Below are 14,226 nucleotides of genomic sequence, written 5' to 3'. Positions count from 1 at the left end.
ATTTTCAGAGGAGCTCCATAATCCATTAGGAGAGCAGCCTATGAAAGAGACCTCGTCGCTGCAACTAAGATAGTAATCAGTAGGTAAATCCATATTAAAAGAACATCATTGAGTTCCAGATCAGCAGAAAAACAATACAGACCTGCATAAATATACTTTATGACTTTATGTGCTTATATGTATTATTGTCACCTTTGCTTTCATTGCTTTTCAGGTGATCAAGGTCTCAATGCACAGTTTGAGTAGAGGAAAAATGTGAGATTAAGATCCAAGGTACAATCCTTTTACATCTTGAATTCTCCCTGGGAAGTGGCAGAAGCATCACTGCACCCACCTTGGCTCCTCCTCTGTTCATAACGTTCTGAGAGTAGCTCTAGGTTTTGTTGCTGGGAGCTCAGTTATAACCTCACTCAGCCTCTTGCCTGGAACATACCTGGGAATGCAGTATCCAGCAGCTTTGTGTGCACTGAGGTGATTTTCTGCTGGCAAGCTGAAGCATCCCGAATGGCAGAATACAACTGGAACACAATCCACAACCTTCCCCATGCATTTCAGTACTGCACATGAGGAAACTGTGCATGTGTTTGCCTTGCACAGAGGCAGGGACTAAACCACAAACCATCACAGTGGTGGCATGTGAGAACGCATAGTCAGCTGCTTGAGGGTTCATGTGTAGGCAGCTCTTGTGATCTCACAGGTGAAAACAGAGATTGGGGACCCACAGGGATCTTTATGAAATCAGCCATGCACTGACAATTTCAAAAGAAAACACGAATGGGGCCAAAAATAGAAAGCTTCAATTAGCTTTTCATAGCTTTTCATTTTTTTCTTTACTCCCCATGTACCATGTGACCAGTAACCTCTCCAATATTTTTTTATTTGTAGTTGGCAACTAGTGATGTACTTCAGTGTTTCAAGTGAAACCGAAGAGCATGTCTTTGCTTAATAATCCCCCCATTCATTCACACAGCCCTTAGCTTGCCAGCACTGCTTTGTTCACATTTCAGAATTATGGATGATGTCAAGGCAGCCTTGATTAAAGGCTCAGCTAACTGCTGCTCAGCTGGGAAGTGGCTGAAGTAAACTATTATTTCAGTGAAGCACACAAGCTTGGAGAATACATATTCTGCAACATTAGGATTCGTAACAGAAGAAATTAAGGCTCTCAAGGGCTTTCCCAGGAATGTGAGATTACCCATGAACATATCAGACATGCAACATTCGCACACTCCTGGAAGGATTTTGGCTCATATTGGTACCTCACAGTAAACATGCTTTCTGCTTCTTCCTTTCTCCCCTCAAGCTTTCCTTTCCAACTATTAGCTTAGAAACTGTAGTCGCCCCGGGGGCAAACGATGAACTAAGTGGGGTCCACACGACATTTAGAAGTTGGAATCTAAATTGGTCTGACTGTTCTTCTGTTCTAGATATTTAAACAAGAAGAAAACAACTCCCTGCTGGATACTTAGTGCTGGTCTGTCAGACAGAAACAGAGACACTGAAGTCATGTCAGCAGCCAGACCAGGCAGGCAGAAGGAAAGCAATGCTCCATGCATGGGAGGACAAGTGGCTTTTCAGTGGTCCATGAAGAAAACCAAAAAAGGTGATAGTGTATCTATAGGTACTGTAGGAGAATTTGGAGTAATTACAAGGAAACACTCAGCAGTTTGGTTGAGAGCTGCTCCTCAAACACTGCTTCCTGCTGACTTGAGGGCTCTGCAGAGACATTTTTGCCTATACTTCACAGGAATAACTGAAGTTTAAGGTATTTCCAATATTACATGGCTAGTCAGAAAACAATCTATTGCTTTTGTTTAAAAACATGTTTAAATAGATTTTTTTTCCACCTCTTTAGTCTTATATCTACAGCAATGTTTTTGAGCAGAGCAATCGAGTCTCTCTTGTCACAGCTCTCCTCTGGTCAGATAACACATATCAACAAAGAAAACAGAACAACTGGATGACATGTCACTGCTACAGACACGGGTGTCTGCATTTAGGCTGTGACACTCACTCTGCCCAGGAAACAAAGGGAGGAAAGAGATCAGTTTTTTGGCTCACAATTTACTCATTTTCTGCACGCTTTCCTCAGTTCCTCCCACCAACTCCTTTATTATCTGAGTAGTCCTCAGCATGTGATAACAGTTATCAGGTAAACTCCAGTGACCTTCCTGCTAATTGTTTTTATATGATAGATGAATATTCCCGTTGGATATTTTAAAGAATAGATCATGAATCAGAAAAGTCGGGACTGGGGAAGGGCTTTTGGGTCATCCTCTTCACCTCTATCTGCAAAAAGCATTGCAAGTTAAAAGAAAAAAAAAAAAGGACTCTCATTTTTGTAGCCTAACATGTGATTGTGAAAGAAAATGGGGATGTTCTGAAGTGCAAGTCCTGCAAGTGATTACAGATGAACCACCTGATGGATTCCCTCATTTCTTTGCCAATTGTTTCCTTCCAGTTTTGTGACTGCTTTTGTAACCATAAAAATCGACTTCCTGCTGACTGTGATAGTTCTTCTGCACTAACGTACTCTCACAATGCTTACCTCTGACATTCACTGTTGCATCATACTTTCATCTGAAGTTTCGGCCCAAGAACACAACTGAGGTTTCCAGTTCTCCTGTCCACACTGCACAGGCAATCACTGACCTATTCTGTGATGTAGGTACCAGGAGATGATGAATAGTGGTAGCTCAAATAGGACAGCTGTACTGGTAATGATTCACTGTCTTTCAAGCCCTGTCTTCAAGCCCTAGAAAGGCTAGCAAAGCTTTAAGAAACACCGTTTGAATTACCCCTCTTCACTGCGCTTATAGCCAATTCCACGGGTACAGAATTTGCCTTGTTTTTTCATTAAAGCTACTTCTATAAAACCAGCTACTTTACATAAACTCTAAATGCTGCTGTTTTTATCCTCCCTCCATAGAGGCAGAGCTGATATGCAGCTAACACTGTTTCTCCTTTATTTTGTTTTAATTTATATCTCCTCCTCCATCTGATCGCACAAGTTTCTGCCTCGTGACAGGTAGGATCTATGTGAAAATTTGAGCTGCTTCTCATCTTTGGTGCAGCATTACTAAAGGAAAATTCGTTTGTGACTTGTTGCCAGAAGACCAGTTTTCTACCAACACAGCCTCAGCTCTGCTGCCAAAGAAAGGATGTCCTGACTGTGGGTTAGATAATGTTTGCAGTAGCTAGTGTACTTGGCTAATGAACCTTGGCTAATGCTTTCTTTTTGTTTAAGCAAACAAATGCTCTTCTCCTTCTTCCCTCTGCTTCTGTATCACCCAATTAGTCTGTTGCTTTGGTACAGCCAGCCTGGTTTGCATCAGCTGACTTCAGATATTTCTTAGCCCCCTAGGTAGACTAGCAGAACTCAGCGGGATGAACAGTAACAGAGGGTTTCTCCTGGCTACAGCTTTCCTTCAAGCATGGTATTCTGCTGCAAGGTCAGCCTCAGGCTGCTTCCATGCCTAAGGCATAAGCCCCAGAAGCACACCTAGGCTGCACCACCAGATTACTTCTTGCACAGCTAAGTGGCAGACCAAGAGACAAGGCTAGCAAACTCAGCTTTCAGTCACAGAAGTCCAGAGTACAAGTGCTAGCAAATTAAGCATCATCTGAGAAGCACATTTTGAAGGCAGTTCTGTCCTTAAGCTTGTGGTGCCGGCTTCTCTCTCTCCATGGCACTTAGCCAATGGAGAGAACGGAGCCATTGGCTCCATCCAGAGCCAATGCAGCATTTCTCTCTCCACATTCATCTCTTTCTGCAGAATCTGGAAGCAGAGTGCCTTTGAAAATCTATTGGTCCACTAAATCAGGAGGAGGTGGGATAAGATCCCGTGGGTTCAGCCTAGCAACAAGGCATACATCATAGCTGTCGTGCATGAGGACATTGACGGCCACCACGTTCCACTGGTTCTCCCATGTATCTAACTCGAGGATCTCTTTGGTGATGACTTCATGACGAGCTGAAATGCAGAAGCAACAGCAGGAATCAGAATTGTGGCCCAATAGGATCAAAGAGGTTTGCAAAAGCATCATTGCTGTTCTTTAAAGGTTGGCAATGAAAAGGTACTTCGTGGTACCAACAGCTACACTGTCTGAGGAGTATGCGAATCCATCATAGAATCATTGTGGTTGGAAAAGACTTCTAAGATCATCTAGTCCAACCATCCACCTACTAGCAATATTGCCCACTGACCATGTCCCTGAGTACTACATCTCCGTGGATCTTGAATACCTCCATGGACAGTGACACCACCACCTCCCTGGACAGCTGTGTCAGTGCCTCACCTAATGTTTTTCCTAATGTTCAACTTGAATATCCCCTGGTGCAACTGCTTCTTGTCCTATGGAAATCAATGTTAATATATAGCAAACAAGTTGATGTAAATGGAAACCTATACAGTGTATTCACTACTCATCCCGTGAACAGCAGATAGAAACATAAGGCTCCCCACCTTGCTAGGAGCATGCAGGGGGTATCTCATTATGCAATCAAGTGTCAAATGCTCAGTTTAAGACATACTGCCTATTGTTAACAACGTGCCTACATACAGTGCATCATTTTTTCTTCACCATTAAAGCAGACAAGCAGCTTTTCACTAACAAAAGTAATCACCACGCAGCAGAGAACTGTAGTTGTCAACCAACAGTGCTGTATTGAACTTCTTGTGAAAGGTAACGCCTTTATTTGCTTGAACTCTCCAGCAATGTTGGTATTCAACTCCAAGCTATCTCCTAAAAATAAAAAGTATCTTTTGTTTTTGCCCACTTTCTCATCTTAAAGTTGCTTTCCACACTGAGATCCCCATTCATATCTTTTCTATAATTTATTATTCTTTACACCACCTCATGTCCAATCCTTCTTATCTTGTGGCTGCATCCCATCATTTGGACACTGCCCTTCTCTGGAAATGACAGCAAAAGTGTTGACAAAGAGTGAAACACAGAAGAGTATCTGCAGGCATATATTGCTTTTTGGGTTGGAAACATCACAGATGCCTCCAGAGGACAGCATCCTCATGGTTTTACAACCCCCCAGATGGTGTTACTGTGGTTTAGCTCCGAGCAAAATTGTTGCTGATGTTACAATGACGTAGAGCTGTGGGATTTAGACACCCCAGTGCTCCTTCACAAGTAGTTCTAGGATGTGGGGAGATCATATGAGGAAAAAAACACTCATTCCTCTGTTAGAAATTCTTTGCCTTGCTGAGCTATTGAGGTGCCCATCTGCACTTCTGCAGGACCTGCGAGAATTGAGGATCTCTTGGCTTTTTGGAAATTCATGTCATACATTTACCTAAGGAAACTACTCACCAACCTCTCCCCATCTCTGATCCCTCTGTCACCCAAGAAAGGAGCACAGCACAAGGTTTCTGCATTGCAGCCCATAAGCAATTTCCCCTTGATTGTGTCAGAACTGTGGCGACATTTTTGTTGGTCTCAGCCCTCTGGGAGCTTCACAGATCTTGCTTAGCAAATTTAGGATACCATCTCAGAACGTGGCCTCATTTGAATAGTCCTTGTTCTATTCCTTTCTTCCATTCCCAGAAAGTGAAACAACAGTGGTGAAGGTTTCCTTGTAGCACTTTGTTAGTTCATTAAGTATAGGAAAATAGGTAGGAAGGCGTCAACCTTGCATGGGAGAAGGCAGCAAACCTCTAAAATTCCCCACAGCATGTGAAGAGAAGGCACAACCGAACCCACGAGCAAATAGCACGTGGCAGTAGCCAAGAGTTCATATGCGTCCATATGACCCTGTGACAGGAGCAGGCTTTTCCTAGGAGACAACTATGAAGACAAACAGGCCTGAGCTGTGACACAGGAGGCTCCAGTCCCTGGATTTATTATTAGATCATCTCCTGTATGCAATAAATTTGTATGCCTGGATTTTCTTTGGCATATATCATGACAAAAATGAGACAACTGGAGGAAAGAAATCCAACAGTGGAACTGTCTGAAACCTTCATTGGGTGATTGGGACACTACAGAGAAAATCATAATTAAAATATCAAAGGCAGACTCAGCAACCCTTCCTTGCAAGCCTCGCTGTGTTTTTTCCTGACTCTGGTGAGTCACAACCTTCTGTGTCCCTCATTTCCCTTTTTTGTGGGATAATGTAGCTGGTTTGGTTCCCCGCTGCAAATTCTGATTTCCAGCATGTGGACTGTTAGCTAGCTCTTAACCCCTGGGAGATAAAGAGGTTACAGAGCTGAAATAAAGGAAGCAATCACTTCTCCAGTCTTGTCTTGTTTCATATGAAAAGAAGCAGCACTCTTTGTGCAAGAAAGTTCATGCAAGGAAACGCACTGCTCACAAGATCATTATGCTTCAAAATATGACACACACCCTTTTTTAGATGAGAAATGAGCTAAAGCACCTCAACTTTGACACCAACCTTCCTCACTCCCACACTCCCTTTGTGTGGACAGAGGAGAGGTAATGTCTATCACCAATTCTGGAAGTTTGCCACCTCTGATTCCAGACCATAATGTTGGATTTGTGCTTTAATTCCACTAAACTGCTTAAAATCTACCCAAATACAAATAGAATGTGAAATTCTTTTATCTGTTTGTGTGCTTTTAAGGCAGTAGCTTTGCAGCCAATTTTATTTAAAGGAGATAAAGACAACTACAAAAAGAAATTACACAGATAATCCTTTTAAAAAGCCACGCCACAGAATTCCCTATCACACATAGTGCCGTTCTGCATCACTTCCCAGACAGCCACTGTACCTAAGGAAGGGATTTCATTCCCTTCCAAAGTGTTTGCAATCTTTTCTTTCTACAAAATGAGGCTGTATTTTCCTGTGCATTATCATTTAATCACAAGAAGATGAAAAGTCTTCAGAAACTTCCTTTGCAGCCCTGATGCTTTAAAAACAGTAAAACAGCACTTACAGCAACATGACTTTCTCCTATTTGCAAAAGGAAAAGGCTATTTATTCTCTACAAAGGATTTTTTTATTTTTATTTCTACAGAGCCTGACTTCATTTTATGTTGTATGCTTTCTCACATCATTTGAATAAAGGCCGACCGTAAATCAGGATGGACCGTACTCAGAAAGACCCACACTATGACTGCAGGCAATGTTATAAATATTTGATCTGCCTTTATTTATTTATTTATTTATTTTTAACTTCATTCAATTCGTAAATTGGGCTTGGGAGGAGAAATGTTTTTTCTTCAGAGTATACTACGAACACAACTCTGGGTTGTTGGGGTTTTTTTTTTATCTCTCTATGAGAGCTCACTGACACTGACTGTTCTATGAGCGTTCATCTTAAGGAAAAAAGTAAGGAAATACGGAGAGTGTGTTCCTTAAAGCATGATGCTTCTACACACATCAGTGCAGGGCACAGGTAACCAAACCAGCTTTGGACAAGCACACCTGCAACCCAGCCATGGCACAGCCACTGCTGTATAGCCAGCTGTACCTATTAGGTAAGTTCATTCAGAGCAGGACCAGATACCTCAGCACAGAACCACACTGAGTAGTGGGGTGTATCATAGGATCACAGAATCACTAAGGATGGAAAAGACCTTCACGATCACCAAGTCCAGCCATCAACCCACCCTTGCCACACCCACTGACCCCATCCCTCAATTCCACATCTCCACCATTTGTGAACAGCTCCAGGGATGGTGACTCCACCACTCCCTAGGCAGCCCGCACCAGTGCATTACCACTCTTTCTGAGAAGAAATTCTTCCTGATACCCAACCTGAAGTAGTCTTGGTGTCGCATCTGACCCTTGCCCATGACATCTACCCTGAGATATCCTCACCCAGACCGCTTTCCTGAGCTCCTGCTGATGTCAGTCCTGGCACTTCTCAGGTCATCTCAGAACCTTTTCTTCTCCCATCAGCACAGTTCTCTAACATCCTTTATCTTCTCTACCCATTAATTGATTTATGAAAAAAGCCATCAAACCTCTAGTGGTTGAATTGTTAACTAGCTGCTTTGCTTTTTACATGGAAAAAGCACTAGAACATCACAAGGTGCCTGCCAGTCCCCAACGCTGCATACTCAGGGCACTCTTCCAAGGATTCCCAGGTCCTTGTTACACAACAGCCACCCCAGAGCTGTCCTGAAGCAGCTCGGCCTCCAGTGCTAGTTCCTAACTGGTTTTGCATGCCATTATCTGCACCAGAGAGCAGACGGTGATTTTAAACATGCGGGATTAGCCTCTGCTACTTATCTTCCTCACCACTAATAGCTGCTTTCATAATTACATGATGTAGAGTTAGGTGACTTGGGAATTCATGTTTGTGTCGCAGCAGGAAGAAAGTGCATTTAGATCGTTATCACCAGATGTACTGGATCCTGATGCGCAGAAGGAAAAAGAATAAGTTCATCAAGTCTGTGGCCTCCAATCCCATCTGAGCATGTGAGCTGCCCCCAGCTCCACCAGCCTCACTCGCACCCGCTGGGGTCACACACATCCATCATCTGTGCCTGTGGGCAGAAGCAGGCAGAGAATACACAGGAGGGGGAACTTGGCTCGGCTGTTTAACATGCTAGCCAGCCTTCAGGATGCCGAGTTCCAAGGCAGCATTCCCCACCAGACACAGCAAAAACTGAATTTACAGCTATGGCAGCTCGCTGTTTTCCAAGCACCTGCACGGAGTAAGGTAAGCTATGCTCTCATAGGCAAGGCTTCTATCCTCTCGCTCTGCTGTGTAATTCTTCAGGACTGCTATCCACCCATTCCCTCACAAATCAGTATCTATTAAAATTAAAATAAAGACTGGCCAACAGGAAGGAGCTTCTGATTCAGTTACTTCAACTGATTTCCTTGGGACCGATCCAGCTGCTTCAGCTTTTGAACTCTTTCCAGTTATCTATTGTTTGTAGGCCAGGCCTCCTCCAGCCTTACAGGGCACGGATCCTGCTGGTGCTGAGGGCAGGATGATGGGTCACAGCAGAGCAGGATCAGCGCTCTTGGAGTCAATGCACCATTCACGGGAATAAAAGCTGGGGGATCAGAATAAGAATTACTGGCCTCCAACCATATTAAGATACTGTTTCTAAATGCTTTGTGATGGGCTAATACATTATTAATCGGCGATATAAAGCATGTTTAGACTGTATGCATGGCAGGCAGTTATGAACACAATGGAAGATGTCATACGTGGCTGTAAGCCATGTTTCTAAACGACCTATTGACCTCCTTAGCAATTAATTAAAATGCATCAAAATATCAGTTAATCATTTATTAACCCTTTATAAACTATAAATGATCCTTTGCAAGGAGCACCACCGAATTGCTAATACAGTCAGGCGGCAAGCTGAATTTGGATCTGAAACAAGAAGGTGCTGCACACCAGCAATTCCCTGACCTGCACTGGCCTTATTTACCACAGCGAGTTTCTAGCTAATGAGCACAGGGCTGGAAGGAGCACCCCGGAGAGGTGCCAGAGCAGCCCTCCAGAGAAAGGACAGAATTCAAGTGGCATTTTTCAGGGTGGACCCGTAGAGACGCAGCATTGGTGTGTCAGATTTCCGTGCTGAGTGAAACGCAGGGACCCCGAATCCATTTCATGGGTGGGGGATGCATATGTAAATGGTAACAACTGTGGGCAGGAGAACTTTAATTATTCATCACTGCCTGGTAAATTCTAACTGAAGGAAGCAAGCAGTGCTGCAGATCGGCAGCCCAGGGTTTGCCCCTCTGCTTTATTTAGCTGGGAACATGCGAAGGTGCTGGAGAAACAGCTTTCCTTCCAATACCTCATCCCCCAAACTTCACAAGTCTAGTATTTACTGTGCCAGACTTCTTAATGTCTAGATTTAATTTGATTCCAGTAATGTACCATAACCACTGTAATAAAAAAACAGGCATTACAACAATTCCCCATCTAAATCACATTAATGGATGAGGCTGAGGGGAAAAGCCTTTATGGGAGATTAGTCAAAATAAATAACTATTAAGCTAGTCCACTATCAGAAGAGGGTGGCATGGAGATGCAAACTCATTAGCTCAGCTGGAATACAGTAATTACGACCCAGCTCTGTGCTGCCGCAAGCAGTGCTGCTGCTATTCCAGTGCATGGATTGCAATTTATGTAAATAGGGAAGAAGAGGCCAGAAGGTGCACCTGAGGTAAGCATACTATTCTTTTTTTCCTGTAGAATCAGAGTTACACAGCTAGCAGACTGCTACGGTATCACCCAGCTATCATTACAGACAAAATTGAGATTCTCGTGCTCCAAGTCCAGAAGCATCTCTTTCCTTTTTCCTTCTGCTGCCAGTAATGTCCCTGGAGTAAAAAAGTGAATTTCTATTTGATAGCAGCGATAAGTAAATAGCAGATCCGGGCTGAGCTGCTGTGGTCTCACATGGAATTTTAACATATAGAGGAAGGAAGCAGCAAATGTTATCTTCTCTGCTATGAACCGTGTTGGAGAAAGATGGCAGAGCAGCCAGTTCAGAGAAAGGCGGTTCCACATCAAATGCTATAGCTGATAAAATCACAAGGCATTTTAAGTGGCACGAGCCACTAGCAGCAGACATGTAAAGCATCTCATTTGAACTGAGGTGGTTGTCCCTTCACTTTGCACACCAGCTGATGACACATGGGCTTACAATAACGACAGCATTCGAATCACAATCAAGTTTAAATATCGTGGAATTCTGTTCAAATCTGAGGCAGACAGTGGGACCAGCATCTATAATCTAAAGCTACAACCAAGAAAGCAGACCCCTGCTGATTGTTCCCACACCCTCAGCCCCCAGAGACACTGCAAGATCTCTTTGAGGCCACAGCACGTCAATGAATGCACGTCTCCATGAGCTGATAGCAGTCCCAGCAAACGCACACTTGCTTTCTTTATTTACACTGGGGAAAAAATATTTGTAATATTCAGAAGCAGTCATAGGGAAAGAGAATACAGCATGGCAGTCATTTATTTGTGTGTAGTGCTCGCTGCATACATGCAGAGCTGCTCACCCTTCTCCAACAAGGGCCACTAATGAGCCTGCACCTGCCATGCCCAGCTTCACATTAATAGCTGCCAACCTGCGCAGGTGTCAGGTTTTAGGGCTATGTAAAGGCAAAGGAAATAAGATGTGTCAACAAGAACACCGTACACTCAGTCTGCAAAGGCTGCTTTAAAATCCATAGCTACAGCACTAAATGCAGCAACATATTTTAGCAATTAGTGGAAAGCTGCCTGGCTGCTGCACATTGGGTCCTTCTGAATATTCATACCCTTGACTATCATTTTCACTCTGCAGAACTACAAAGCAGTGGATAAACCCAATGATTTTAAACATATCTGAATCTCTTGCTGAGTGCTACAACACTGCTGACAAATAGCAGGCAACACTCATGCCTCTCAGCTACACGAACCAGAGCTGAGAGTCAGATGTGCAGATTATTGGTTCTTATTTGCCATAATGGTTTTAGTAGAAAATGAACTAATTTCTATAAACAATTAGCTAATGGACAGCGCATGGCAAGCCATGCTAAAGCAGGAAACTGGAATTTGAATTCAAAGCAAGCAGAATGTGTTTGGTACCTTTGGACAGGAAGGTACACAGAGCACAGTGCACACACAAGTAAAATTCAGATGAATAACATCCTTATTAGACCAACTTTTATGCTGTTGGATTAAGAGTGAGCTTAAATGAGTGCAAAGGGAAATTGAAGGAGGTGGGGACAGATATCCAGTGTAAACAGCTGCTTATGTACCTGGGCAAAGACTTCCCAGCACAGCAATATCTTGGGTTTGATTGCTTTTTTTATTTTATTTTGAGAAGCACTCATACTCAAGTGTTCACAGCAGCCTTTTAGAGTTCAGCAGGCAGCAAACACAGCCTACAGCTGTGCCTCCAGCTTGTTCCAAAAACTCCACTTGGTGGAAAGTAAATTACAATGTTTTGTAAAACTGGAATATCCTCTCTCGGTTGCATCCCTCACAAAAACTGAAGTTGCATGCCAAGAAGCCCAAAAGACTGAAACCAAACAAGGACATTCTAAAATAACCCTATATCTGCTACTAAAGCAGCAGCAGCACATGTTGTTCTGGGAATATACTGAATCTGCTGAGCAGCTGTAATTGTGAAAAAGCAAAGGCAAGCCACTCTTCAAGTTCCCACATAACAGTAACAACCCTCTGTCCCTCGCTCTAGCCTTCACCCCTAAAAACCAATACTCCTTCCAGCATGCAGAGAGACTGAGCCAGGGAAGGAAGCCAGCTAGATAACCTTCAGGTTCAGCATGCAGGCTCCAGACATCTATTCCTTGATGGTAGTAGCTAGAAGCTATTGTTATGAAGATTTAAACAACCCTTTTCCTCTAATTAATTGAGGGTCATGTTAAGAAGCCTATCTTTAAGGCACAGCTTCCTCTCAACTCCTCAGGCATTTGGATATATCAAACTTACAGCTGACAGTAGGAATCCTATTTTGGCTCCCTTGTTAAAAAGACATCACAATGTCTAACAACACAAACCCATGCTATTTCTGCACTGGCATATGAAATGCACGCATAGCAGGGTCAGAATTCAGGTTGCACAGGTAACTGCAAAATTGTCATTTTCTAACACCAACTTATTGCTTTCTAATCTAAACAGCACTTTTAGGGCAGTGAAGCTCAATGCACAATTACATAGACTGCAATAACGTAGCCAGGAATCAGGACCCCACGGTGCAGGCATTGTATGTGCATACAGAAGATGGCCAGCTTGAAACCCACAGGGGAACTTCCCACCTCTCCCAGTACTACCATTCTTAATGTGAGACTCAGAGACAGAACCTGGTGGTACTGCAAGGAGCCCTTTCATGGTTCTGAAGCTATCTTATTCAGAGAATTTCATACTAATCTGTTAGTCATCTTGAATGAAATTGCTTCATTTGACAGTGAAGACAATCAGCCTTTTGAGATGTAAACCCACTGGTTGTTTAGGCTTTTCCCTTACACTGCTGAGGAAAAAGGCAGATACGATGACACTGTGTTTGCTATGGAAATGCAAACATCATGATGCTGTGATGCATCATAACCATGTTCTGAAGTCACAGAATTTTCATCAGAGATGGCATAAATGCATGGCTGCTAGTGAGCTGCTGTACAACTGTTTTCAGGAAGCAGCCTCTTCAAGCAGCAGCAAACAGAGAGACGAGCTAAGACGTGGCAATGACTCAAAGAAATTGCAACCACAGTGTTTGTAATGGAACTGAAAACCAGCACAGCCACAGTCAGCATCATGTGGAGGAGACACCTCCCAGTGATACTACGTGAACATTCCTGGGCAGCAGTGAGCCTGACATGGCATGCATTAGTAGTGCATAATGCATTTGTGTTACTGCCATCACCTAGAAAGGAAATAGGGTTAGCAGCTGCTCCATAGTAGGAGAGTAAGTGTGCACGTGTTGAGAGGCTCTCTGCATTTATAATCAGAATATAATGCTCAATGGCACTGGGGATTTAGGCAGTAGGTGGGAGGAGGAAGATGAAGGGAGAAAAGTGGTCATGATGCTGGGATTTGAAATCAGCAGATCTGGGATTTTAGTACCTCAGCTCCCAGTCTAGGTTACTGATTAAATGTACAAGGTTTTCCAGCGCTGAAAATGAAAAGCATGTAAGTAAATAGATCTGCTGCCGCAGATCAATAATCCCTTAGCCTCCAACAAATATGCTCAAGTCCTTTAATGTTCATAACATGCACTGAGACTCTGATCTCAATAGCTCTGGATGTAAATCCAGAAGAATTCTGCCAAGTTCATAGTTTTGAAAAGGTTCAGTGCCGATCAGAAAAATCCATAATTTTTCATGCTTTGATAAAGCATGGGAGAATAAACAGAACACAACGCGTATTGACATTAGGAGTCAGCAGTCCAAAGGACTTATTCAGCTCTGTGGTTCCGGGGCACACCAGTGCCACCGACAAGGTTATTCAGCCAGGTCAGCCTGCATGCAGGGAAAGTGATTTCAACCAGGCAAAGAATTTCAGACTCGCTTGAGTACCTGCTCCATGAAATCCTCCGCAGAGGTACAGCTTCCCTTCCACGCAGCCTGCACAGGTAGAGTTTGTTCGCAAGGAGAGGAGGGGGGAAGGCATAGGAGGTCCATCCCTCCAGAAGTCTCCATCAGGGTTATAAATCTCCACTGCATCAAGACATTTCCGTGTCTGCCCCCTGTCACGGCCAAGGCACCCAATTCCTCCTATGGAAAAAGGACACTTAGGTCAAATGTAGCAGCCCCAGGAAAATACA

At 43.5% G+C, this 14,226-nt stretch overlaps 1 protein-coding gene across 1 annotated transcript in view; it reads right to left on the bottom strand.

Annotated features, from left to right (window-relative positions):
* Nucleotides 1-230: 230 nt before the first annotated feature.
* The window catches only part of KBTBD12 (kelch repeat and BTB domain containing 12), a 30,020-nt gene continuing 16,024 nt past the window's right edge, over nucleotides 231-14,226 (bottom strand). Inside the window, exons 5-6 of the mRNA XM_065749357.1 lie at nucleotides 13,979-14,176; nucleotides 231-3,974 (exon numbers count right to left, since the gene is read on the bottom strand). Of these exons, the coding sequence (XP_065605429.1) occupies nucleotides 3,805-3,974; nucleotides 13,979-14,176 (368 nt within the window). The 3' untranslated portion in view covers nucleotides 231-3,804. The remainder of the gene's footprint in view (nucleotides 3,975-13,978; nucleotides 14,177-14,226) is intronic.

Source organism: Cyrtonyx montezumae, unplaced genomic scaffold (genome assembly GCF_038088225.1).
Source record: "Cyrtonyx montezumae isolate F1298 unplaced genomic scaffold, pur_monq_1.0 scaffold_6, whole genome shotgun sequence".
Classification (NCBI taxonomy): Eukaryota; Metazoa; Chordata; class Aves; order Galliformes; family Odontophoridae; genus Cyrtonyx; species Cyrtonyx montezumae.
This window is presented reverse-complemented; position numbering and strand designations above follow the sequence as displayed.